Source organism: Muntiacus reevesi, chromosome 8 (genome assembly GCF_963930625.1).
Source record: "Muntiacus reevesi chromosome 8, mMunRee1.1, whole genome shotgun sequence".
Classification (NCBI taxonomy): Eukaryota; Metazoa; Chordata; class Mammalia; order Artiodactyla; family Cervidae; genus Muntiacus; species Muntiacus reevesi.
Genome location: NC_089256.1, coordinates 18,661,779 through 18,687,751, shown reverse-complemented (window position 1 = coordinate 18,687,751; position 25,973 = coordinate 18,661,779). Strand labels below are relative to the sequence as shown.

Sequence of the window (25,973 nt, the reverse complement as noted above, 5' to 3'; positions counted from 1 at the left end):
GGAGGATAAGACCCAGCTCTATGATTAATTTGATTTTTTGGCATTCTGTTTTCTTGTCAGTAGAACATGTCCTTTGCTTAAAGCTAAAAACTAGTACATTTGTTATTCTTATGTCTCTACCCGAGAAGAGTGTTTGTGTACACCTTCTTTTGGCATTTCACTTTGAGGCCTAGTATTGAAGACCCTCATCTTTTTATTCCCCAGTAGTCTAAGTATATATTTCTTTAGTTACAGGAAATGTGCACACACTTAATAGCATCAATGCAAGAGACAGACAAGCAGTCACTTACTCCCTGAGGGTGGAGCTAAGGAGATAATAGACCAAGAATGAATGTCGCCCAGGAAGTGTGCTCCTCTGTGGCCAGGATGACTCACAAGGAGATCAATGCTGAAGCGGACACAAATGTGTAGAAATTTATATTTCTTTAGCTAATGTAATTTTAGAATGATCATAGGAAATGAAAAACAGTGTTGCAGTTTGGAGACAAATTCCTAAAAGAAGTGTTATTTGAACATGCAGATTTATTTCTCTAAATTTCAGTATTTTTGAAGCAGGCAAAAATACATACACAAAGGTCATTTTTCATATGGGTGACTGTACTTATATATGACTTCCTAAAGTAAGAAATCTTGGTTTGAAGCTATCAACTTCACTGATATTTAAGACAAGCTTTTCTTTTCATTTCTTTCTTCCCTCCCTCTTCTTTCTCCCTTCCCTCTTACTTCTCCCCTCCCTTCCTTCCTTTCTTCCCTCTTTCCTTCCTTCTTTTTCCTCCCTCCTCCCTACTTTGTTCACTTTCTTTCTATCACTCCTATCTGAAGCTATTCAGGAAGGGGGTGTTTTATCATATTCAGAGACTCGAAATGGGATATTGAAAGGAGATCTTGGTTTTTTAATAAAGTTTTTTCTGTGTTGTGTGTGAGAGAGCTTTACTAGAGTCCTCTTGGATAAAAAAGGAAATCTGCATTTGGAAAAAAATATATATGTTTTCAGTTCACCTTTCTGTAATGACCTAATGTCAAAAAATGTTTTGTGAAGCTTATAGAAACATTATGACACTATGACTAGTATGGTCAGTGGGATTTTGGTAAGCACTAGGATTAAAGAGGGGCTTCCTAGGTGGTGTAGTGGTTATAAGAAGCCACCTGCCAATACAGGAGACAGGAGTTCGATCCCTAGGTTGGGAAGGTCTTCTGGAGAAGGAAATGGCGACCCACTCCAGTACTCTTGCCTGGGAAATTACATGGACAGAGAAGCTTACTGAGCTTACAGTCTGTTCAGTCACAAAGAGTCAGATATGACTGAGCACAAAAAGGAGGAGAAGGAGGATTTAAAAGAGAGTATATAGAGGCAGGTTTGGAGGATGAGAAGGAAACAAGAGTTTGTTTGACAAAAAGTCAAATACTCAATTCATACCATAAACTTTGATCTCCTCGGCCCAGAAAGTCCAACAGGATATTGAGTTTGAGTGAGGGTGTGAGTTGTTTAATATGTCACTTATGACTTGTCATGCCCTGTGTAGAAGGAGAGAAAATGCTAGGCAAATGTTTGCACATTGCCCTGAAAGAAAATAAAAGTGCATCACACATGAGTTAGTTAACCTTGTGTTGTTTAATTAGAAGCAATTTGTCTTTGTTTCATTGGTGATGAATGCCTTTCCTTTGCATCTTATGACAATAAGTGTCAGGAGTAGTTTGAGTGGCTTAATGTTTGTTTCTCATGCTCCTTGCGAAGGGAGCAAGTACCTCTTCTTTTTGCGGACCCGCATTGTTGGCATCCTCCAAAGACCACAGTCACATTTAACCCATCCTTTTCTTCAAAGGAAAGCTTCTTGAATTTTTTCTAATTTTCATTGTTTTAAGGTAAAACAGATATGGTATGGGGGTTCTCTAAGAGAATTTAACATCTTGTGTCTTCATTTCTATAGTAGTTAAAATACATTAATATCAGCATAATCAGAAAGAGTCTTGTATCAGACACCACCAGGCAGTTTTAGGTGTTTGTCATTTGTGATCGGAATTAACTTTTGGTACCAAGTGTTATTCTTAACAGCAGTGAGTAGTAGAACAGAGATTATTAATGTTTAAATGATGTGTTTGGGCCCCTCAGGAGTCGGCAGGTGCTGTATTCCTGAGTGTTGCTATAGTTAAACAGAGAAGATGAGAGATAAGCCATCTCAGGAAGGTGGTAGTCAGGACTTGCCAAACCAAAAAGAATCTATACTCCAGGACTAGTACCATATGCCAGAGAAGGCAATGGCAACCCACTCCGGTATTCTTGCCTGGAAAATCCCATGGACAGGGGAGCCTGGTAGCCTGCAGTCCATGGGGTCCCGAAGAGTTGGATATGACTGAGCGACTTCACTTTCACTTTTCACTTTCATGCATTGGAGAAGGAAACGGCAACCTACTCCAGTGTTCTTACCTAGAGAATCGCACGGACGGGGGAGCCTGGTGGGCTGCCGTCTATGGGGTCGCACAGAGTCGGACACGACTGAAGTGACTTAGCAGCAGCAGCAGCAGTACCATATGCACCAAATGTAAGCACCAAAACAGCATCACTTTATATTAAATTAACATCAGTAATTTAAATTTTATTGGCTCTGTTTTTAATTTGTATGCATGTTAGGGTTTTATAGTTATGTAAAATTCTAAGCATAAGGGGAATTATTCCTAGTTTTATGTGGGTACATATTAATATGTAATGTAATATAATAAAGACAATTTTAAGGTAATATTTAAGTAATATAATAAAAGCTAATACCCTTTAGAAGAATTTTGTTCTTGCGTGAGATGAAGATAAACACAGCTAGCCAATAGTTAAAGTAAACACTGATGGGAGTAGAAAGAACTGATCTCCACTGTGCTGTGCAGAGTGACTGGGCAACTTAAAGGGAGAGTAATGGAGTGGATAAAGTCTGCGTAAAGTGGCCACAGTGCTGACGAAGGTCCATGTAGTCAAAGCTGTGGTTTTCCAGTAGTCACGTACGAGTTTGAAAGTTGGGCCATAAAGAAGGGTGAGCACTGAAGAACTGATGCTTTTCAATTGTGGTTCTAGAGGAAACTCTTGAGAGTCTCTTGGACTGCAAGGAGATCAAACCAGTCAACCCTAAATATTCATTGGAAGGACTGATGCTGAAGCTGAAGCTCCAGTACTTTGGTCACCTGATGTAAAGAGCTGACTCACTGGAAAAGACCTTAATGCTGACCCTAAGATTGAGGGCGGGAGGAGAAGGGGACGGCAAAGGATGAGATGGTTGGATGGCATCACCTACTCAATGGGCATGAATTTGAGTAAACTCTGAGAGATAGTGAAGGACAGGGAAGTCTGATATGCTGCAGTCCATAGGGTCGCAAAGAGTTGGACATGCCGTAGCAACTAAACAACAATGGAGTGGAGGCCGAGGAGGCAATGCAGGCAGGGGTCTGAGCAGTCAGGGAGCCGAAATATGACACAAAGTGGGAAGGCAGTTGGTTCCTCTGAACCATCTGATTTTGCTAGCTGGCACTTATTGAAGTTGGGCTCCTGCCCTCCCCAGCAAGTAGGGGACAGGGGCTCCATCTTAAGGTGTGGCTGGAACAATTTTTTTTGGCAGTCTTGGGTTTTCTCAAACAGGCACTTTAAGGGGGACTAGGGTCATTCTAGGAATGTGACTTTGAGCTGTTAGAAATATGTTAGCATTTGTTCAAATCTTTTTTGACCAAAGGGGATGCCTAGTTGAGAAGAGGGCTCCAGAGGCTGGCAGCTTTTGGCCAAGTTGAGAGGTCTTGCAGTGATAGTATTAATAACTGAAGGAAACATAAAATCTATCTATCTATCTATCTATCTATCTATCTATCTACACTGTTTTGTTTCAGGGTCGAGATCTGGACTGTAAAATTCAAGAATATAAAGAAGTTGGAAAAACCTTTCCAGTGAGTCAGATAATAGGATGGTTTATCCAGCTGTTGCTGGGAGTTGACTACATGCATGAAAGGTATGTTCATTTGTTACTGAGGCACAAGGTTTTTTTCACAGTCATGTCTGAACATGAGAAATGAAATTTGGGAGGTAGAACGAAAAGGAAGCAAGTCCAAAGGTAAATGACTATACTTAGACATCTATGATATGCTGTTTTATGAAGAAAGTGTTGAATGATTATACCTAGAGGATTTACTTGATTACCTTTTTTGTTGTTCTAAAAATAGCACTGACTTTAAATACAAAACAGAAACTTGTATTAAACATATTTCTCTATATCTGATCCTATCCTGTGAGCCATAAGCATTTCTCTGATACCTTTAGCATACTATGAATTTATTACATCTTCCAGCAGGCTTTAGCTGTGAATACCCTAGCATGCTGCAGATAGATTGTGACATACTTTGGAGTATGTCAGTGCACATCTAAATGTGCTCACATGAGCTAAGGAATTAAGGCAGAAGATATAAGTGTTCATACCAAAAGTCAGTTTTGACATGAAGTATCTGATAAAGAAGGTCAAATTATGCTATATGGGTTCAACTATTTATAATTTGCTTTTGCAATATTGGCCTCAAATTTTTTTTTTTAATTAAATGTTTTACTATTTTTCCTACAGGTCAAAAGCAAAATGTTTTAGTTGTTAAATGTTTTATAGACCCATAATAAGAATGCATTTGGAAAGATGAATCTACATAGACAAATAGAAATAGATGCTTTGAGGGATCCATGTTAGCTTTCAACTTAGTAGTGGTAACATTCTTCTTGAACAGAAGTGGAAGTCTGTAGGGTTCACCAAGGCCTGGCAGTCCATGAATGTCAAATAGTTTAAATGTGTCATCTGTGCTTTCTGAAGGCATAAAAAGTAATCTGATTATTTGGTGCTTCTTCTGCTGCTGATTCTGTATATCTTCTCAAACACATGCTTGATGAGGTAGCCACTGACTTATTGACAGTTCACAACAATCTTTTGGATAGTGTCAAACTATCCTAAGAGACAATGATAAAAGAATATGAAACGGTCTTTTAATAAATTACCAAAACTGCTGAGTATAAGACTTCTGTGTACATACAGTTTTGTTTGTATTCCTTTTATTTTCTCTACTATTCCTTGGCATATTTGTTAACTTAGACATAGGGAAAACAACACCTATAAAGATGCCAACTTTGGTGTTCAGTGTACAAAATACAGAAGTGAAATCTGGTTGATTTAGGAACCCAAACATTTTTGATGTATTTTGGGTTGGCTTAGTAATAATTAAAATAAATGAGTTTAAAATAATCCTTTAAAGAGAGGATTTAAATTTGTTTTGAATCCTTCAGCATTCTAAGAGAGTCATTAAATGGGGCTAAATATTTGTGTATTTGCAGATATGTAGATCTGAAATACCATACTTTGTGATTCAGATAATAAATGATGTATCTTTCATTATGTTATTGTAACCAGTTATTGCAAAGTTTTTCTCTACAGATGGAGAAATTTCAATTTTATACTTAAATTTATTCATTCACTTATTAAATGGTGTTAAGAGTCGGGAAGATCCCCTGGAGAAGGAAATGACAACCCATTCTTGCCTGGGAAATCGCATAGACAGAGGAGCCTGGTGGGCTACAGTCCATGGGGTTGCAAAAGAGTTGGACATGACTTAGTGACTAAACAACAAAGTAATAAAACAAAAAATAAAGCCTAACTTTCTTCTGGTTCAAGATGGCAGAGTAGAAGGATATGCACTCATCTCCTCCTGCAGGAGCACCAAAATCACAGCTAGCTATTGAACAGCCATCTACAGGAGAATGCTGGAACCCAGCAAAAAAAGATATCCCACGTCCAAAGACAAACAGGAAGCCACAGCCAGATGATAGGAAGGGTGCGATCATGATAAAATCAAATCCTATACCCGCTGGGTGGATGACCCATAAACTGGAGAACAATAATGACAAAGAACTCCTCCCACTGTTGTGAAGGTTCTGAATCTCACATCAGGCTTCACAGCCTGGGGATCTAACAAAGAGTCTGATCTTGAAGGCCAGTAGGATTTGATTACAGGACTTCCACAGGACTAGGGGAAACAGAGACTCCAGCCTTGGAGGGCACAACAAAATCTTGTGTGCACCAAGACCCAGAGAAAAGGAGCAGTGACCCCATAGGAGACTGAACCAAAGCTACCTACTAGTGTTGGAGGGTCTCCTGTGGAGATGTGGGTCAGCAAGGGCATACCACAGGGATGGGAGCACTGGCAGCAGCAGTCCTTGAAGGTCCCCTTTGGTGTAAGCCCTCGTGAAGGTAGCCATTAGCCCTACCAAAGAGCCTGCAGACCCTAGGGCTGGGTCACCTCAGACCAAACAACTACCAGGGAGGGAGTGTAACCCCACCCATCAGCAGATAATTGGATTAAAGCTTTACTGAACAAGACCTTGCCCACCAGAGCAAGACCCAGTTTTTCCCAGCACCAGTCTCTCCCGTCAGGAAGCTTACACAAGCCTCTTAGCCTCCTCCATCACAGGGCAGAGACATTACTTTGCCTACAAAGGTCCATATAGGCAAAGCTATGGTTTTTCCAATAGTCATGTATGGATGTGAGAACTGGACAATAGAAAAGGCTGAATGATAAAGAATTGATGCCTTCAAACTGTGGTACTGGAGAAGACTCTTGAGAGTCCTTTGGAAAGCAAGAAGATCAAACCAGTCAACTGTAAAGGAAATCAGCCCTAAATATTCGTTGGAAGTACTGATGCTGAAGCTAAAGCTCCAATACTTTGACCACCTGATACAAAGAACCAACTCATTGGAAAAGACCTGACTCATTGGAAAAGACCCTGATGCTGGTAAAAAATGGAAGGCAGGAGGAGAAGGGGGCAACAGAGGATAAGATGCTTAGATGGTGTCACCGATGCGATGGACATGAGTTTGAGCAAGCTTTGGGAGATGGTGAAGGACAGAGAAGGCTGGTGTGCTGAGGTCTATTGGGCTGCAAAGAGTCAGACACAACTGAGCAACTGAACAATGACAAATCAGAGGGCAGACAGAAGAAACAAGAAGACCCACAATCCCATAGCAGCTAGAAAAAATACCACATTGCAGAAAGTTAATCAGGATGAAAAAGCAGAAAGTTATGTCCCAGATGAAGGCATAACAAACCCCCAGAAAAACAACTAAAGAATTCAGAATAATGATAGTGCAGATGATCCAGGATTTCAGGAAACCATGGAGAAGATGCAAGAAATGTTTGCCAAAGACCTAGAAGAACTAAAGAGCAAACAGAGATGAATAATATGCTAGAAGGAATCAATAGCAGGATAACTGAGGCAGAAGAACAGACAAATGACCTGGAGGACAGAATGGTGGAAATCATTGCCACAGAACAGAATATAGAAAAATAATGAAAAAAAAAAAAAAAAAATGAAGGCAGCCTAAGAGACCTCTGGGACAATATTCAGTCTACCAACATTTGTATTATAGGGTTCCCAGAAGGAGAAGAAAGAGAGAAAGGACCTGAAAAATATTTGAAGAGATAATAGTGGAAAACTTCCTGAACTTGGGAAAGAAAATAGTCAAGTCCAGGAAGCACAGAGACTCTCAGGCAGGATAAACCCAAGGAGGAACACATCAAGAGACATAGTAATCAAATTGACAAAAATTAAAGACAAAAATAAAATATTAAAAAAGAATTTAAACCCAAAAGAATGATTCTTTTAGCACATGGCATGGACATTTATGAATAATGATGTGTGAACCTTAAGAGTATTCACAGTTCACTCAAAGCTACCTTGAGGCTATAGCCCTAAAACTCCTTCCTTATGCTGTGTTAACACGAAACCCCAACCTCAGTGACTTAGGACAGTCAATTCTTGCTTTTGTTGCCTCTTGGCAGCTGCAGATCCACTTTGAGTCTTCCTGTCTCACTGTCTACACTGAAGGAGCAGCTCATGCTTTCTGTTGGCAGAGGAAAAGCAAGGAAGTTAAGGGAAACACTCAGTGGTTCTTTAAGACTCTGCTCCGACATGATATTTGCCTGGTCTGTTTGCATGCCATGGATCCAAGCAAGGCAAATGACCAAGTCCAGTGGAGGTGACTTTTCCTCCCAAGGGGGACACTCACTGCCAGGTACAAGAGATGCAAATATTTGGGAACAAGAATACAGCCTATCACAGTGTTTCCCTCAACCTTCTACTTAAATCTTTCAACTATAGCCAATAAAAGATCTATTTACAAGCATTATTCCAGCCTTTTCCTCTTATGGTCTAGAGCACATATTCAAATGTATTTTGAAAATTCTGCTTACAAATAAGTTTGGGAGATTACTTTGGAACAAAGAAGAAGATGAATTAGGCTCCTCTGTTGCCAGTGCCTTGAGAAGTACTTTAGTGCATGTGATGGTTAATTTTATGCGTCAGTTTGAGAGGGCTGTGAGGTGCCCAGATTAAACATTGCTTCTGGGTATGTCTGTAAGGCATTTCCAGATGGGATTAGCATTTGAGTTGGTGGAATCTGTATACTGTCCTCTCCAGTGTGGTTGGACACATACAGTCCCTTGAAAGTCCAAACAGACAAAAGGCAGAGAAAGAAGAATTTGCCCCCATTTTCCTGCCTCATTGAGGAGCTGGGATGTCTCACCCCGTCTTCTGCCCTTGGGTTGAGAGACTTAGTCCATTGACTCGCCTTATCTCAGGCCCTCAGACTAGGACTGAATTATACGATCAGTTTTCCTCAGTCTTCATCAAGCAGAAGAGATGGTGGAGTAGAAAATATGCACTCATCTTCTCCTGCAAGAATATCAATCACATCTGCTGAACAACCATTGATAGGAGGATGTTGGAATCCACCATCATGCAAAATGCTAGGCTGAATGAATCACAAGCTGGAATCAAGATTGCCAGGAGAAACATCAACAGCCTCAGATAAGCAGATGATACCACTCTAATGTCAGAAAGTGAAGAGGAACTAAAGAGCTTCTGAATGAAGGTGAAAGGAGAGTGAAAAACCTAGCTTAAAACTCAACATTCAGAAAACTAAGATCATGGCATCCGGTTCCATCACTTCATGGCAAATAGATGGGGAAAAAATGGAAACAGTGGCATATTTTATTTTCTTGGGCTCCAAAATCACTGTGGACAGTGACTGCAGCCATGAAATTAAAAGTCACTTGCTCCTTGGAAGAAAAGCTAGGATAAACCTAGACAGTATATTAAAAAGCAGAGACATCACTTGGCCAACAAAAGTCCATATACTCAAAGCTGTGGTTTTTCCAGTAGTCATGTATGAATTTGAAAGTTGGACCATAAAGAAGGCTGAGACTGAAAAACTGATGATTTTGAACTGTGGTGTTGGAGAAGACTCTTGAGAGTCTCTTGGACTGCAAGGAGATCAAACCAGTCAATCCTAAGGAAATCAGCCCTGAATATTCATTGGAAGGACTGGTGCTGAAGCTGAAGCTCCAGTACTTTGGCCACCTGATATGAAGAGCCGACTCATTGAACTCATCTGATCCTGGGAAAGATGCAAGGAAGGAGGAGAAGGGGGCAACAGAGGATGAGCTGGGTGGATGACATCACCGACTCAATGGACATGAGTTTGAACAAACTCTGGGAGATGGTGAAGGACAGGGAAGCCTGGAATGCTGCAGTCCATGCAAAGAACTGGACATGACTTAGCGACTGAACAACTTCCTGGGTCTTCAGCCTATAGACAGCAAATCTTGGGGCTTCTCAGCCTCCATCTTTGCATGAGCCAGTTCCTTGTCATAAACCTCCATTTGTATCTATATCCATATCTATATCTTCTGTTGGTTCTGTTTCTCTGGAGAACTCTGACTAATACAGTGCAGGGGCAGAAGATATAAAGAAGACCCTGGAAAACCCAGGAAGAATGAGGTTACAAAAGAAACGAAGATTTTGTTTACTCCTTTGGAGCTCTCCTGTGCTTAATTTAATTTGGTTTATTTATACATTTGTAATATTTTAAATCTATGGCATATGGCATACACACTTATAAATAATGATATTAAAAGCTGAAAATATTCACACTGAAAGCTATCTTGAGAATGTAGCACTAAAACTCCTTCCTCCCCCTGGGCCTGAACCTCTGGCACATAGACAGAGCTAAGTTTGTTAAAGGTGTTTGTTTCCTGTGAGGCTTGTCACCAACTCCTGCAATGCTCCATAAGCTGGACCAGTAAATGAGGGACTCAAAGCCTTTCTTCTCTTTGGCTCAATTAAATGTCTAGTCTTTGAAATATCATCTTCTCTGGATGCCATAGCAGAACTGAGCATGAAGGAAGTCCTTGGGGGACAGAGACATTGTCTTGCTTCTCCTTTTTTGCCCCCAGAGATAACACAGAAACCCCAAAACAACACAACCCCCGCCCCCACCCCAGCTCATTTCTACTGAAGCGATTCTGTTCAGTTAGCCTAGATTTTCTAAGATGAAGTACAGAGCAGCCTCTCTGAAGAGAGCTCATTTGCTGACATTGTTTGTGCTTTCACAGTGGAGGAGAGAACAAACCTGGGGCACTTTCCCTAAGGTGAGTGCCTCCTCACCTAGCACTCACACCTTTCCCCAGCCAGCTTGGTGCATACCAAGTCACTTCAGTCGTGTCCAACTCTATGCGACCCTACAGACTGTAGCCTGCCAGGTTCCTCTGTCCATGGGATTCTCCAGGCAAGAATACTGGAGTGGGTTTCCATGCCCTTCACCAGGGGATCTTCCTGACCCAAAGACCAAAACCTGTGTCTCCTATGTCTCCTGTATTAGCAGGCAGATTCTCTACCACTAGCACCACCCGGAAAGCCCAAATGGCTATTTCCCAAAAGATCGTGTGAGGATTCATTTTTAACATAGTGAGGCTCCTAGGGAGAGGACCTACTTGGGAATCCAGGTCAGTAAATGTGACGGGGGATGGAGACAGGTCTAGAGATGGGAAAGTAGAGAGAAGTTGTGTCTGTGGTGTTGTGGAAGATTCCTTCTTTCTCTTGGCTCCCACTTCTTGAGGATGTCCTTAGGTCACTTTTTCCAAGGAGACCCCACTCCATTTCCAGGTGTCAGCAGCTCCTCCTTTGTAGCTGCATTCGAGAAAGACCTGACATCACCCCTTGCTTACAACATAGAGGCTCATCATGGTCCTGGGGGCCCAGGACACTCAGAGGAAGCCAGGCACGAGCCTCAGTATCTAGGGCAGTGGCCATGTGGCCCAGAGCAGCAACAGGGACTGCCTGGGCCACGCATCACCACAGCGCCATTGCTTGCGCCAGCACCTTTGGCAAGGAGAATCTGCAGGCACCCCAAAACCCTGTTAGATAAACACAGGTCTGTAGGGCGGGAGCTAAATTTTCAGAAACTACTCAGATGAGGACTTAAGGAGAAATGAGACTGAACTGTCCGCACCATCTCCACGGTCCTACTCTGGCTCAGGGCCTGAGAAAACCCCGATGTAGCTGCCTCCACAGACCTCACTGCTGTGGTCCTGGAGGCTGAGGGTATGGAGAATAGCCTGATGGGGAGATGGAGGCAAAAGCTCAACCATGGATTTGATCACCACTGTCATCCGGTCTTAATCAGGGCACTTAGATCTCTTGGGGATCATGAAACATAGAAATGACAGGGACATATGTGGAGAGCTATTGAGAGCTATCTTTAGAAGAAAGAGTTTATATCAACTGCCTCAATTGCTAGTCACCTTGTTATTTCTTGGATTTGATTTCTATATACTTCAAAGGAAAGGATACTAACAAAGTACATGACAGGACTTTTTTTTCTGGACCCATTTTTGCTTACTGTAACCACAAAGTCAATAAATTATATTTAAAAAAACCTTAATCAAGTATCTTGATATCTGGTTTGTTGCATAGAAATAATTGTTCTGCTACAACAGCTCCAGCCAGTTACTTCCCCTAACTGCTTTCTAACATAATGTTTGTCTTGTTCATAAAATATCCAGTGGTGATTTTCTTATTTACATTTTTATATATGTGTAGCTGTTAATGTGTTATATCTAAAAGTCATCATCTACTTGCTTAGTCTAAGTATCAATATTATTTTTCAATTTTGTTGTTCTTCAGTTGCAAACTCGTGTCTGACTCTCTGCAACCCCAAGGACTGCAGCATTCCAGGCTTCCTGTCCTTCACTATCTCCTGGAGTTTGCTCAGAGTGATGCCATGCAACAGTCTCATCCTCTGTCATCCCTTTCTCCTCCCTTCAATCTTTCCCAGCATCAGGGTCTTTTCCAGTGAGTTGGCTCTTGATATCAGGTGGCCAAAATATTGGAGCTTCAGCTTCAGCATCAGTCCTTCCAATGAATATTGAGGATTGATTTCCTTTATGATTGATTGGTTAGATTGCCTTGCAGTCCAAGGGACTCTCAAGAGTCTTCTCCAGCACCATAGTTCGAAAACATCATTTCTTCGACCCTTGGTCTTTATGGTCCAACTCTCACATCTGTACATGATTACTGGAAAAACCATAGCTTGACAATATGGACCTTTGTTGGCAAAGTAATGTCTCTACTTTTTAATATGCTGTCTAGGTTGGTCATAGCTTTTCTTTCAAGGAACGAGCGTCTTTTATTTTCATAGCTGCAGTCACCATCTGCAGTGATTTTGGGGCCCAAGAAAATAAAATCTGTCACTGTTGCCATTGTTTCCCCATCTATTTCCCATGAAGTGATGGAACCAGATGCCATGATGTTAGTTTTTTGAACGTTGTTTTAACCCAACTTTTCCACTCTCATTTTTCACTGTCATCAAGAGGCTCTTTAGGTCCTCTTCGCTTTCTGTCATAAGGGTGGTGTCTTTTGCGTATCTGAGGTCATTGATATTTCTCCTGACAATCTTGATTCCAGCTTGTGCTTCACCCAGCCCAGCATTTCACATGATGAACTCTGCATAGAAGTTAAATAAGCAAGGTGACAATATACAGCCTTGACATACTCCTTCCCCAATTTGGAACCAGTCCATTGTTCCATGTTGGGTTCTAACTGTTGCTTCTTGAGTTGCATACAGATTTCTCAGGAGGCAGGTAAGGTAGTCTGGTATTCCCATCTCTTGGAAGAATTTTCCACAGTTTGTTGTGACCCACAACAAAGGCTTTAGCATAGTCAGTTCAGCAGCAGTAGATGTTTTTCTGGAATTCCCTTACTTTCTCTATGATCCACTGCATGTTGGCAATTTGGTCTCTGGTTCCTCTGCCTTTTCCAAATGCAGCTTGTACATCTGGAAATTCTTTGTTCAAGTACTGCTGAAGTCAAACATGGAGGATTTTGAGCCTTACCTTGCTATCATGTGAAATGAGTGCAATTGTGCAGTGGTTTGAACATTTTTTGGCATTACCCTTCTTTCAGATTGGAAGGAAAACTGACATTTTCCAGTTCTGTGACTACTGCTGAGTTTTCCAAAAATGCTAGCATATTGAGTACAGCACTTAAGCAGCAGCATCTTTTAGGATTTGAAAGAGCTCAACTGGAATTCCATCACCTCCACTAGCTTTGTTTATAGTGATGCTTCCTGAGGCCCATTTGACTTTGCACTCCAGGATGTCTGATGCTAGGTGAGTGATCATACTATCATGGTCATCTAGGTCATTAAGACCTTTCTTGTATAGTTCTGTATATTCTTGCCACCTCTTCTTAGTATCTTCTGCTTCTGTCAGGTCCTTGCTGTTTCTGTCCTTTATTGTGCCCATCTTTGCATGAAGTGTTCCCTTGGTATCTCTAATTTTCTTGAAGAGATCTCTAGTCTTTCCCATTCTGTTTTTTTTTTTTTTTTTTTCTCTTTTTCTTTACATTTTTCACTTAGGAAGGCTTTCTTATCTCTTCTTGCTGTTCTTTGGAACTCTGCATTCAGTTGGGCATATCTTTCCTTTTCTCCTTTGGTTTTCACTTCTCTTCTTTTCCTCAGCTATTTGTAAGTCTTCCTCAGACAACCGTTTTGCCTTTTTCCATTTCTTTTTCTTGGGGATGATTTTGATCACTGCCTCCTGTACAATGTTATGAATCTCCACCCCTAGTTCTTCAGGCACTCTGTCTATAGATCTAATCCCTTGAATCCATTTCTCACTTCCACTGTGTAATCATAAGGGATTTGTTGTAGGTCATACCTGATTGGCGTAGTGGTTTCCCTACTTTCTTCAACAATTTAAGTCTGAATTTGGCACTAAAGAGTTCATGATCTGAGCCACAGTCAGCTCCCAGTCTTGTTTTTGCTGACTGTATAGAGCTTCTCCATCTTTGGCTGCAAAGAATATGATCAATCTGTTTTTAGTATTGATTATCTGGTGATGTCCATGTGTAGAGTCTTCTCTTGTTTTGTTGGAGAGGGTGTTTGCTATAACCAGTGCATTCTCTTGGCAAAACTGTTAGACTTTGCTCTGCTTTATTTTTTACTCCAAGGCCAACTTGTTGCTCCAGATATCTCTTGACTTCCTACTTTTGCATTCCAGTCCCCTATGATGAAAAGAGCTCCTTTTTTGGTGTTAGTTCAGAAGGTCTTGTAGGTTTTCATAGAACTGTTCAACTTCATCTTCTTGGCATTTGTTGTTGGGTCATTTCTTGGATTACTGTGACACTGAATGGTTTGCCTTGGAAATGAACCAAGATCATTCTGTTGTTTTTGAGACTGCACCCAAGTACTACATTTTGGACTCTTTTTGTTGACAAGAGGGCTACTCCATTTTGTCTAAGGGATTCTTGCCTTAGACATATCTTAGTAATAGACCTTATTACTCATATCTTAGTAATAGATGCAATGGTCATGTGAATTAAATTTGCATATTTCCATCCATTTTAGTTCATTGATTCTAATACGTCACGTCCACTCTTGGGGTGGTTGACAGTGGGCTTGGTTGACCACTTCCGATTTACACTGATTCATGGACCTAGCATTCCAGTCCTGTGCAATGTTGTTCTTTACAGCATCGGAGTTTACATTTACCACCAGACACATCCACAACCGGGTGTCATTTCCTCTTTGGTTCAGCCTCTTCATTCCTTCTGTAGCTATTTCTCTGCTCTTCCCCAGTAGCATATTGGACATCTGCTGACAGGAAGTTCATCTTTCAGTCTCATATCGTTTTGTCTTTTCATACTGTTCATAGGGTTCTCAAGGAAAGAAGGCTGAAATGGTTTGCCATTTCCTTCTCAAGTGGACCACATTTTGTCAGAAATCTCCACCTTTCCAAAGATGGTGTAGTAGAAGGATATGCCCTCATCCTGTCCTATGAGTGTTTTTGGAGTCTCTGGCAGAGGCGTGGGTCAACAGTGGCCTGCTGCGGGGTCAGGGACACTGCCAGCAGCCATCCTGGCAAGGCATGGCATGGTGGCATAAGTCTTTTTGGAGGCAGTTACGCAGTCGCCTTTTCAATACTTGAACTAAATTTTTCACTAACCATTATTCCAGTTCCTAAATCTTCTTTTTTGGTATGTCTTATCTGTTTTCAAACATATCTACTGAATTCTTAATTTTGGTAATTTATTTCCATTTTTAAATTGACATTCAACTCTTTATAGAATCTAGTTCTCTCATTGTGTCATTTGTTTCCTTGAACGTAACATAGTTACTTTAAAATCCATGTCCAACAATTCCAATAGGTGGGTCATCACATATGGATTTGTTTCTTTTTGTTGTTGTTTGTCTTTGGTCATTTGGTCTTGTCTCTTGGCATACCTGGTCATTTTTGAGGGAATGCTGGACAATTGATACATGTAGAATAGTGCAGACATGTTGGATGATATTATGTTCCTCTCGAGAGGATATGATTTTTTTTCTGGCTGGTAGTAGTTGCAGATCACCTTAATACAGTTAGGACTGAGATAGTTAAGGCTAGGTTTCTGAGGACTGGTCTGTTTCGTTTGCTTTTATTTCCAGTGTTCAGAGTATTCAGCTGAAGACTTTAGTTATTTACCTAGACCCCTACTCAGCTTTGTGAATCTGCTATAAGCTCTGCCTCTTAGCAGCTACTTTCTCCTGCATGTCTTGCCCCTGAGCTTCTTAGGATTCAGCAAGTGCCTCAGGTTAAAACCCATTCAGAATGTCAGACTTACTTTTCTTTTGTTCCCTTTTCTCTGGAGAATTCGCCCCTTGAGTCCTGGCTGCCTTTGTAGCTCTAGGTTTTTGCTTTCCAAACCCAGTGACACTGTTGCAAACTCTGGCCACAACACTCTGCTTCTGCCAATGCCCAGAGGAAAATGCAGTGGGACGTGCTTGCTCATCTCCATGTATTTCCCTTCCTTTAGGTTCTGGCCCCTCAAGTGCTGCCTACCTTTGTTCACCTTGACTGATCTCTGATATCTTCAGAGAGTTGTTTTAAAAACTTACTCAGACTTTACATTGTTTAAATTTTGCAGTGTTCTCTGCACAACTGTTGAAGGTAGGTGATTTAGTGTGGTAGAAACTTACTTCATCACAGTTGAAAGTGTGTGTTACTTGCTCAGTCGTGTCCGACTCTTTGCGACCTCATGAACTGTAGCGCGCCGGACTCCTCCATCCATGGGATTTTCCAGGCAAGAATACTGGAGTGGGTTGCCATTTCCTTCTCCAGGGGATCTTCCTGACTCAGAGATCGAACCCCAGCCTCCCACACTGCAGGCAGACGCTTTACCGTCTAAGCCACCAGGTAATCCCATCACAGTGAAAGCTGAGGTCTCTCGAAGTCTTGAGTTTTTTTTTTGTCATGATCACATTTTCCCCCTCGATATTCTATTTGGTTGTTTTTCAAATCAGCATCATCTTTTTTTTTGGATAGTATTCTGTTTCTGTTTCATGTTTTCTATTCTTTATTGTTTTAATCATTTGAAATACATTCATTTTATAGTTTGTATCCTATTAAGTTATCTGAAATTCTCGGGGGTTTAAGTTTATTATGTATTATCTGCTGACTCAGTTTGCATTTACTTCTGCCAGATGCCCCAAGAGATTATGAACAGCAGAGAACCAACTTTTATGTTAATTTCTTGGGTTGGGATGGCTTAAAGCCATAGAGCATATTTGAATTCCAAATGTAAGTGAGCAGACACATGGTTAAAAAATACAAAGGGAGATATTTTTTTCCTCCACTCAAAGTTCAGATCTGTACAAATAAGCTTATGATTTTGTTTACTTGTGAATGACTGTTTCTTGGGTTATATTTTCTCTTAAGATATGGACCACATATGGGATTCAGACTCTATACATTTCTGTTAGTTCCGACTCTCCACGTTACGTGGGCTCCAGGTCTTGGCTCCTGTGGGTCCTGAGTCCCTTGGGCTGCTGAGAAATCAGCACCTATTGCTGCCTCTGCTTTTCGGTTTTCTTTGTGCCTGATCCTCAAGGATTTGCCTCATTTCCTTGTGGACTCAGCTGTTTATATATGAAGACACTCATATACTTTACTCAGCATTGTTAGGTGTTTTTTTTAGACAAAGGTTTTCTAGTTGTCTAGTTTTCATAATTTCAGAAATGAAATTTTCACTGACATAATTTACATTGCTTGTTTGCTTAAATGTTAGCTATTGTTAAATACCATCATCAACATTTTTTCTGCATGTATGTAAAATGTGAACAATTGGATTATAATATTTAACATATATAGTATATTATGAATATATAAGATATATATACACCATGTAATACATTTTATATAGTATATAATAGATTATAAAGCTTTATGATAACTGCTCTGGGAACTGGGTGTAAAAGCATGATAAAATCTGGCCTATTGAAATAGTTGGAAGTACATCACACTTCTCTCAACTACGTGTTTCCCTGTATCTGTTTTGAAACTTTGATTTTCTCAGTGAGATTAAACAATGTTGTGGCTTTGAAGCTTTCAAACATTGAAAGATATATTTCCGGGAATGTATATTTATGTGTGAATCACTTCACATTCATTCATATATGTTACTTATATTTGGATTTTAAAATTTTATATTTGCATTAATTTGAATATCCTTTTATTCCTTTTGTAGGAAGATACTTCATCGAGATTTGAAATCAAAGAATATATTTCTGAAAAATAACAAGCTTAAAATTGGTAAGATTTTAAAATATGTATTCCATGAAAGAGTATATTCTAGATTTTATTATTATATATCAAATTGCAATATAAAGTAACTAAAAGTGGTAGAATAATCATTGGTTTATTCAAACTTCTTAAATTTTTGTGCTTGATTGGTTGTACCCAACAACAACAACAGCAAAAAGACCAATTATTTCTGATTATCTGATAGAAACTGAGGTATAAAACATTTGCTATTTATTAGTAGATCCAACAAATGTCTTTTGAGTTCCTAATCCATGCCAAGCACTAACCATTAACAAATGATTAGACTTGTTTTACTAGTTTGATTACTATAGGTTTCCTACAACCGTGTTTATTTTATCATAAGCAATTAGGAGTTATCACAGATTATTAAAATGTTGATATAGCGAGTTCTTTAGAACTGTATCTCTACTCCTAACAGTTACAGAACTGTTTGATCTTCATGTAAGATGTTCTTAGAGGGGAAGACATAAAACCATCAACAAATTAGGCAATTATACTGAAACTGGGGGATTCAAGTTTTTATAGTCATGTTATTGAAAAGTCTCAGGTTTTTTATTTAAAATTTTTTCTTTATTGTAAATTAAGAACAGATTCCCCCCTCACTCAGATAAAATTGCAAATCATATATTCAGTGCTTCCAGAATCATTCTGTTTGTTGTTAATCAGGCTTGAAATATCTTTTTGTTTCAAGTTGTTGGTTTTCCCTAATACCAGGAAAAAAAGCAGTTTTAGCTTACATAATTCACTTTCCTATCATCAAACTCTTCTTTTTATAAGGCTTTTATTTTTAAAGCTTTTCACCAATATTACATAATTTAAAATGTATAACTTTTTCTTCAACATGGTATGAATGATTGTGTATTAAAATTGTCAAATTAGGCACTCTGTTGTTAATTTCCAGTATAGTACTGGTTTTCATGTTTTAAGTATTCATAGAAGTTAATTATTATTTCAAGGGGATTTTGGAGTTTCTCGACTCCTAATGGGATCCTGTGATCTAGCCACCACTTTAACTGGAACTCCCCATTATATGAGTCCGGAGGCTCTGAAACACCAAGGCTACGACACAAAGTCGGATATCTGGTGAGTGGGCATGGGCCAGTTCAGGCACCTTATTCATTTTGCTACCTTGAGATACAGTGCATTTTATTTTTAGGCTCATTTACTTACTGCATCCACTCATTTATCCTTTTTAATGTTAGCTATTCTGTCAGTAGTGTAGAGAAGATCTTTTAGGTTGGAAATGTGATACATTCATTAAATTGATTTCAAAAATTCCCTTTATTCATAGATTAACTGGTTGATTTAGGTTTTTTTTTGTTGAGCCACAAGGGAACATTCCTAATGTATCATAAACATTAAATTTTGATACATTTCTGCTAGCCTATTACATAAAGCATTTGTAATTCTAATCACTCTGCTTTATTTATTTTTTTTTAAGGTTAACTTCCACCTCTGTGGGGAATATATAGCTTTCTTTTATTTTTTGTCTTCTTGCTGCTTTTAAGAATTTTTACTAAAGGTATTAGCTTTAAGGATACTTAAATTTTAAAAATTCTGGGTTTTCAGTGATAGCTACATCTGAGATTTCTCAGCTTCTTTGAGCTCTGTTCCAAAAGAATTTCTTCTTCTTCATCATTGAACCAGTTTAAATCTCAGTACAAGAAACCAAATGGAAAATTGTATTCTGTTGTTAGCAGTAGATCCTATTTGGGAAAATTTCCTTTCCTTTGAAGAGGAATCTTACATAATTTTCAACTTGTTAAGGGTTGAAAGGACAATTTAGCTGAGAGCTTGTTAATCAAGTAAATAATTATTGTATGCAAATCAACTAAAGTAGTTCAGAGCTATCAGCAGTGTTAAAGATTGTGCCTGCTTCATTCTTCTAAAGAAGATAAAGTAGAAAGTTACCTTTTTTCTGGTAGGGAAAAGTAAGCACAATAGGGATTATGTGTTGGGATTTTCATCAGGGTTATTACTCCTCTTTTGTTCTTATCTCTCCCAAATGGGAGAGAACATTGTTACAGTTAGATCCACCTAGGGCAGATCCCCATCCATCCTGCCCTTTTAGTCACTTTTGAGATTATACATTTCTAGATTCTTCAGAGTTAGTTTTTTTTTCATCGTTAACTGTTTTCTGCCCTGGTAGTCTTTCCCAATTCACCTATTATCTTTCCTCAATCACCGCCTTCCCTGATTCCCTCCAAAAACCAAAACCAGACAAAACCCACAAAGATATGTTATGAATGAATTTTTAAACATTTTGCTTTATTGAACATCTCTTTGCCCATGACTGTTTAATAGCCCTTAGGGTGTAAAATCAAAGGTTGATAGGATTCCTGCTCCTCAGGAGAAATTTTCTTGCTCTTTTTGGTGTACTTTTCTCCAGTTAGAGAAAAATCAATCTTGAGCTTTGGAATGAATTCAAGATACACATCTAAATCTCTCTTCATATTTATTATTATGGTCAGTTAAAAATAGACAAATATAAAATTTCTTCATGATTATAGTTACATGGTATCTCAGGAAGATATTACATCATGTCATTTGAATGAAGAATAGATTGGTTTTATGAAGCTCATTATTTAAGTCTTTATAATTACATATAGCAGGAAAACTGTATGTAATTTTTGACTCCTTTTGACAAGAATCTATATTTGCTTGCCAAATCAGATGGATGTCACCTAGAAAACCGAGTCTATGGAACCCACTTTTGTTTCAGTTGTGTCTGCATTCAACTTAAAAAAAAAAAAACAACAACTGTTCCTCATGTTGTATAAAGAACCATAGGAATAACAGACAGTATTGCTATAATATCTTAAAAAATGATATCTGACTCAGGCAAAACTTTAAAAAGCCAACAGCTCCCAAATATAGAAATGTAGGAGAAGGTCAACTCTCCTTGCAAAGATTACTAACTACTCAGCAAATTCTAGCTAAGGATTCATCATCATTCTGACCTCAAATAACCACCATATTATGAATTATTAATTACCTTGGTTGTATCTGAATCAAATGGGCTTATCTAGTAATGAAATGTCTATTGCTAAACCTAAAGTGTAAAGAATAACAGAATTATAAATTATAGTGAAGGATATAAAGTGTGATGAGTAATCTTTGGGAGACACTCCTAGAAAATTTAGATTGAATAAGGTTGAGAATTTTTCCACTGAATCTCAGTTTGTAGCATCTGTTTACTGTGGGATATTTTCTTAGGATTGGAAACACTTATGAATAATTGACAGGTGTTTAGAGTCAATGCTAATGACTGTACATATTTATTTATAATGCTTAAAGAATTGTTATTAATATAATGCTATTATTTTCATTTGTTAATGTTTGCCCATATGTAACATTATCTTTCTTCTGCAATCTGCCTAAACCTTTTGGGATTCATTTATTTACAGCCATCAAGTACAGGAAGTCTCTTTCTTAAAAATGAGTCAGGTTATAAAAGTTTATGAACAGTTATTTAGAAAGTTAGGATAGTTAGGTTCACTGAGGGCAATACTTTGAACATGACTGGTTTGTATAAGCTATTGCTGAACATTTTTCCCCCACAGGAAAAATATATATGAGTTGGGTTCCTAGACTAGCTCTTTAAATTGGTTTAAACTATGGATAGTGGTTGGAGAAGGAAATGGCAACCCATTCCAGTGCTCTTGCCTGGAAAATTCCATGGACAGAGGATCCTTGTAAGCTACAGTCCATGGGGTCGCAAAGAGTCAGACAAGACTGAGCGACTTCACTTCACTTCACTTCACTTCACTTCATGGATAGTGGTAGCAGTTTAGTTGCTAAATTGTGTCCAACTCTTGCGACCCCCATGGACTATAGCCCATTAGGCTCCTCTCTCCTTGGGATTTTCCAGGCAAGAATACTGGAATGGGCTGACATTTCCTTTTCCAGGGGATCTTCCTGACCCAGGATTGAACCCACATCTCCTACACTGCAGGCAGATTGTTTACTGCTGAGTCACCTGAGTTACTGCTGAGTCATTAGAATGTGTTGTTTTTGTAGGAGAAACAATTGAAGGACAATGATCATACTATTGGAATAAGGGTACTATAATTAAGCAGAAAGGAAACAAACTATCCATTGTTGGCCTTATTTGTCTTGTTGTGAGTGGTCAACCAGATAGCCATACATTCTTTGGGTAATTTAAATGGAGGTTATGATTGTAGGGATGTAGGTGTGTCAGAGCATAATGGGGTACTTTCAAAGTTTTGTTCAGGGGTCTGATCTGATAGTTGGCTGGGTGGAGGACACTGGAGGAGTCTAGTTTACACTCAACATTAGAGTCAGGCTGTAGTGATCTTGGACAGAAATAGGCAAGGCTTAGCTTAGCTTCAGATGGAAGACGATAGAGAGGAACCAACACCTGTCTGCCCAGTCAAGACTAAGTAGCTTCCCAGAAGAGCATTCCTATAGTGGCCAGGGGAAGTGGGGAGGGAGGATTTAGGAAAGGGAGCAATAGGCAAACCTGATAGCACATTCTGTAGCTGGTGTGGGCCTCCAAGTGGCTGGCAGCCAGTAGCACCATCAACTGCCTCTCCGGGAGGAAGCTCTGGGGCAGAGAGCCCATTTTGCTTAACTGTTGTCGTCTGGTCACTTCTTGTTTGGGTTCAGAGCAGGTTGTTGGGCAGCTTCACCTTCTTGGGGAATGTTCCTTCTTGGGGAGTGAGCACACCATATGGTTTACTCAGCAGAAGCTGAGTAGGGAAACACTTCAGTTAGAGGCAGTAAATTTGAGTATTAATATGTTTTTTCAATGATGAGCATGCAATGACTGATACAAATTGTGCAGATAATGTCAGTCTAGCCTGGTGGATTTTTTAAAGAGCTTAATACAACAGCAACAAAAGAACTAGGAATAGCTACCCTCTGCAGAGGGCTTTTTCTGTGATTGACATTTAATGTGCTAAGTGCTTCATGTAGTATCTATCTAAGTGTATTTGTTCCTACAAAAAAAAAAATCACACTGTATAATTTTATAACCTGCTTTTTCTCACTCAGCATATTGTTGCTCTGTATCAACAAAATATATCTATGTATCATCTAGATGTTTGCATATTAGTCTATCCCTGAATATAATAGTTTTTTCAATCAAGGCCTTAATGATTTCTCTGAAGATGTTTTCTTTTTCTTTTCTGCATTTTTACCCTGATGAATCTCAATGTGGCTTTGCATTTATCCTACCTGGGGTTAGTTAGGATTCTTGGACATGTAAATGAACTTATTTCAGATTGGATTCATGCATATGTATGGCTGAGTCCCTTTGCTGTTCACCTGAAATTGTCAGTGATCAATGCAAAGAAATAGAGGAAAACAATAGAATGGGAAAGACTAGAGATCTCTTCAAGAAAATTAGAGATACCAAGGGAATATTTCATGCAAAGATGGGCTCAATAAAACACAGAAATGGTAGGGACCTAACAGAAGCAGAAGATATTAAGAAGAGGTGGCAAGAATACACAGAAGAACTGTACAAAAAAGATCTTCATGCCCCAGATAATCGCAATGGTGTGATCACTCACCTAGAGTCAGACATCCTGGAATATGAAGTCAAATGGGCCTTAGGAAGCATCACTACAACAAAGCTGGTGGAGGTGATGGAATTCCAGTTGAGCTATTTTGAATCCTGAAAGATGATGCTGTGAAAGTGCTGCACTCAATATGCCAACAAATTTGGAAAACTCAGCAGTGGCCATATGGCTGGAAAAGGTCAGTTTTCATTCAATCCTAAAGAAAGGCAATGCCAGAGAATGCTTAAACTACCACACAACTGCACTCATCTCACACGCTAGTAAACTAGTGCTTAAAATTCTCCAAGCCAGGCTTCAGCAATATGTGAATCGTGAACTTCCAGATGTTCAAGCTGGTTTTAGAAAAGGCAGAGGAACCAGAGATCAAATTGCCAACATCTGCTGTATCATCAAAAAAGCAAGAGAGTTCCAGAAAAACATCTATTTCTGCTTTATTGACTATGCCAAAGCCTTTGACTGTGTGGATCACAATAAACTGTGGAGAATTCTGAAAGAGATGTGAATACCAGACCACCTGACCTGCCTTCTGAGACATCTGTATGCAGGTCAGGAAGCAACAGTTAGAACTGGACATAGGGAGGAGCCAAACGTAAACACCCCGGAGTTTCCCCAGGCCGCAGGCTGTGCGGTAGCTCCACGTCTCGGTGGATTCTTGCAGTGAATAAAGAGTCCGGGAGGCGTCAGACTAGTCCGATGGAGAGCGGCTGTCTTGACTCAAGGTAGATGTGATCAGCACTGGAAAAAGATGCCAGCCCCAGCCACCACATATGAAAGAATTGTTTACAAAAATCCCTCTGAATACCACTACATGAAAGTCTGCCTCGAATTTCAAGATTGTGGGGTTGGCCTGAATGCTGCACAATTCAAACAGCTGCTTATTTCAGCCCTGAAGGACCTGTTTGGTGAGGTTGATGCTGCCTTACCTTTGGACGTTCTAACCTATGAAGAGAAGACCCTGTCAGCCATCCTGAGGATATGCAGCAGTGGTCTTGTCAAATTGTGGAGCTCTCTGACCCTGTTAGGATCCTATAAAGGCAAGAACTGTGCTTTCAGAGTGATTCAGGTTTCTCCATTTCTCCTTGCATTATCTGGCAATAGTAGGGAACTAGTATTGAATTGAGTAATCTTCAATTTGAGAAAATATTCTTCACTCTCAAAAATACTTTTTTTTGCCAGCATAATGCTTGGAGACTGAAGCAGCCCAAAAACTCCTGTCGATGGAATTTGAGAGTGCTGAAGATGTTCCCAGTAATGTCCAACCATCGCCTTTGGTGGGGTAGGCTTCACAGGAGAATCTGCCTGAGCCAAGCAGTGCTGAAGAGGCAGCCCTTAGAGCACATGCACCTCAGAGTTGGAGACCGGGCTGAACTCAGGAGGGCCTTCACTCAGAGGGATGTGGCCACCTTCTCAGAATTAACAGGGGATGTCAATCCTTTGCACTTAGACGAAGATTTTGCAAAACACACCAGATTTGGAAAGACAATTGTCCATGGAGTTTTGATCAATGGACTTATTTCAGCTCTCCTCGGTACTAAAATGCCAGGGCCAGGCTATGTGTTTCTTTCCCAGGAAATTAACTTTCCAGCCCCTTTATATGTTGGGGAAGTTGTTTTAGCTTCTGCAGAAGTGAAAAAGCTGAAGCAGTTCATTGCCATTATTGCAGTATCATGTTCCATACTAGAAAGTAAAAAGACTGTTATGGAAGGCTGGGTTAAAGTTATGGTCCCAGAAGCTCCGAAATCCTGAAATACGTCTTTAAAGATACAAATTCAGACCAAAAAAAAAAAAAAAAAAGAACTGGACATGGAATAACAGACTGGTTCCAAATAGGAAAAGGAATATGTCAAGGCTGTATATTGTCACCTTGCTTATTTAACTTATATGCAGAGTACATCATGAGAAACGCTGGGCTGGAGGAAGCACAAGCTGGAGTCAAGATTGCTGGGAGAAATATCAATAACCTCAGATATGCAGATGACACCACCCTTATGGCAGAAGGTGAAGAAGAACTAAAGAGCCTCTTGATGAAAGTGAAAGAGGAGAGTGAAAAAGTTGGCTTAAAGCTCAACATTCAGAAAACTCAGATCATGGCATTTGGTCCCATCACTTCATGGCAAATAGATGGGGAAACAGTGGAAACAGTGTCAGACTTTATTTTTCTGGGCTCCAAAATCACTGCAGATGGTGATTGTAGCCATGAAATTAAAAGACACTTGCTCCTTGGAAGAAGACCTGTGACTAACCTGGACAGCATATTAAAAAGCAGAGACATTACTTTGCCAACAAAGGTCCATCTAGTCAAAGCTAAGGTTTTTCCAGTAGTCTTATATGCATGTGATAGTTGGACCATAAAGAAAGCTGAGTGCCGATGAACCGATACTTTTGAACTGTGGTGTTGGATAAGACTCTTGAGAGTCCCTTGGACTGCAAGGAGGCCCAACCAGTCAATCCTAAAGG

The 25,973-nt window shown here is 39.7% G+C and overlaps 3 protein-coding genes across 7 annotated transcripts in view; all 3 read left to right on the top strand.

Annotated features, from left to right (window-relative positions):
* The window catches only part of NEK11 (NIMA related kinase 11), a 272,469-nt gene that overhangs the window by 69,479 nt on the left and 177,017 nt on the right, over positions 1-25,973 (top strand). For 4 of the 5 annotated variants that reach the window (XM_065942797.1, XM_065942795.1, XM_065942796.1 and 1 more), the window contains 3 exons: positions 3,859-3,977; positions 17,894-17,958; positions 18,927-19,053. In XM_065942797.1, the coding sequence (XP_065798869.1) occupies positions 3,859-3,977; positions 17,894-17,958; positions 18,927-19,053 (311 nt within the window). Of the gene's footprint in view, positions 1-3,133; positions 3,257-3,858; positions 3,978-17,893; positions 17,959-18,926; positions 19,054-25,973 lie in introns of those variants that run through there. The other variant, XM_065942800.1, reaches the window with a different exon arrangement.
* On the top strand, positions 24,109-24,761 carry LOC136173418 (ribonuclease P protein subunit p14). Its single transcript, XM_065943038.1, has one exon. It carries the CDS (start codon positions 24,262-24,264, stop codon positions 24,634-24,636), a length of 375 nt encoding a protein of 124 aa, XP_065799110.1. The 5' UTR covers positions 24,109-24,261; the 3' UTR covers positions 24,637-24,761.
* LOC136173417 (hydroxyacyl-thioester dehydratase type 2, mitochondrial-like) lies at positions 24,756-25,313 on the top strand. Its single transcript, XM_065943037.1, has one exon. The coding sequence runs from the start codon at positions 24,756-24,758 to the stop codon at positions 25,260-25,262; it is 507 nt and encodes a 168-aa protein (XP_065799109.1). The 3' UTR covers positions 25,263-25,313.

Excerpts from the sequence above, each read along its gene's own strand:
- LOC136173417 (XM_065943037.1), top strand. The coding sequence starts at position 24,756 with ATGTTCCCAGTAATGTCCAACCATCGCCTTTGGTGGGGTAGGCTTCAC.
- LOC136173418 (XM_065943038.1), top strand. The coding sequence starts at position 24,262 with ATGCCAGCCCCAGCCACCACATATGAAAGAATTGTTTACAAAAATCCC.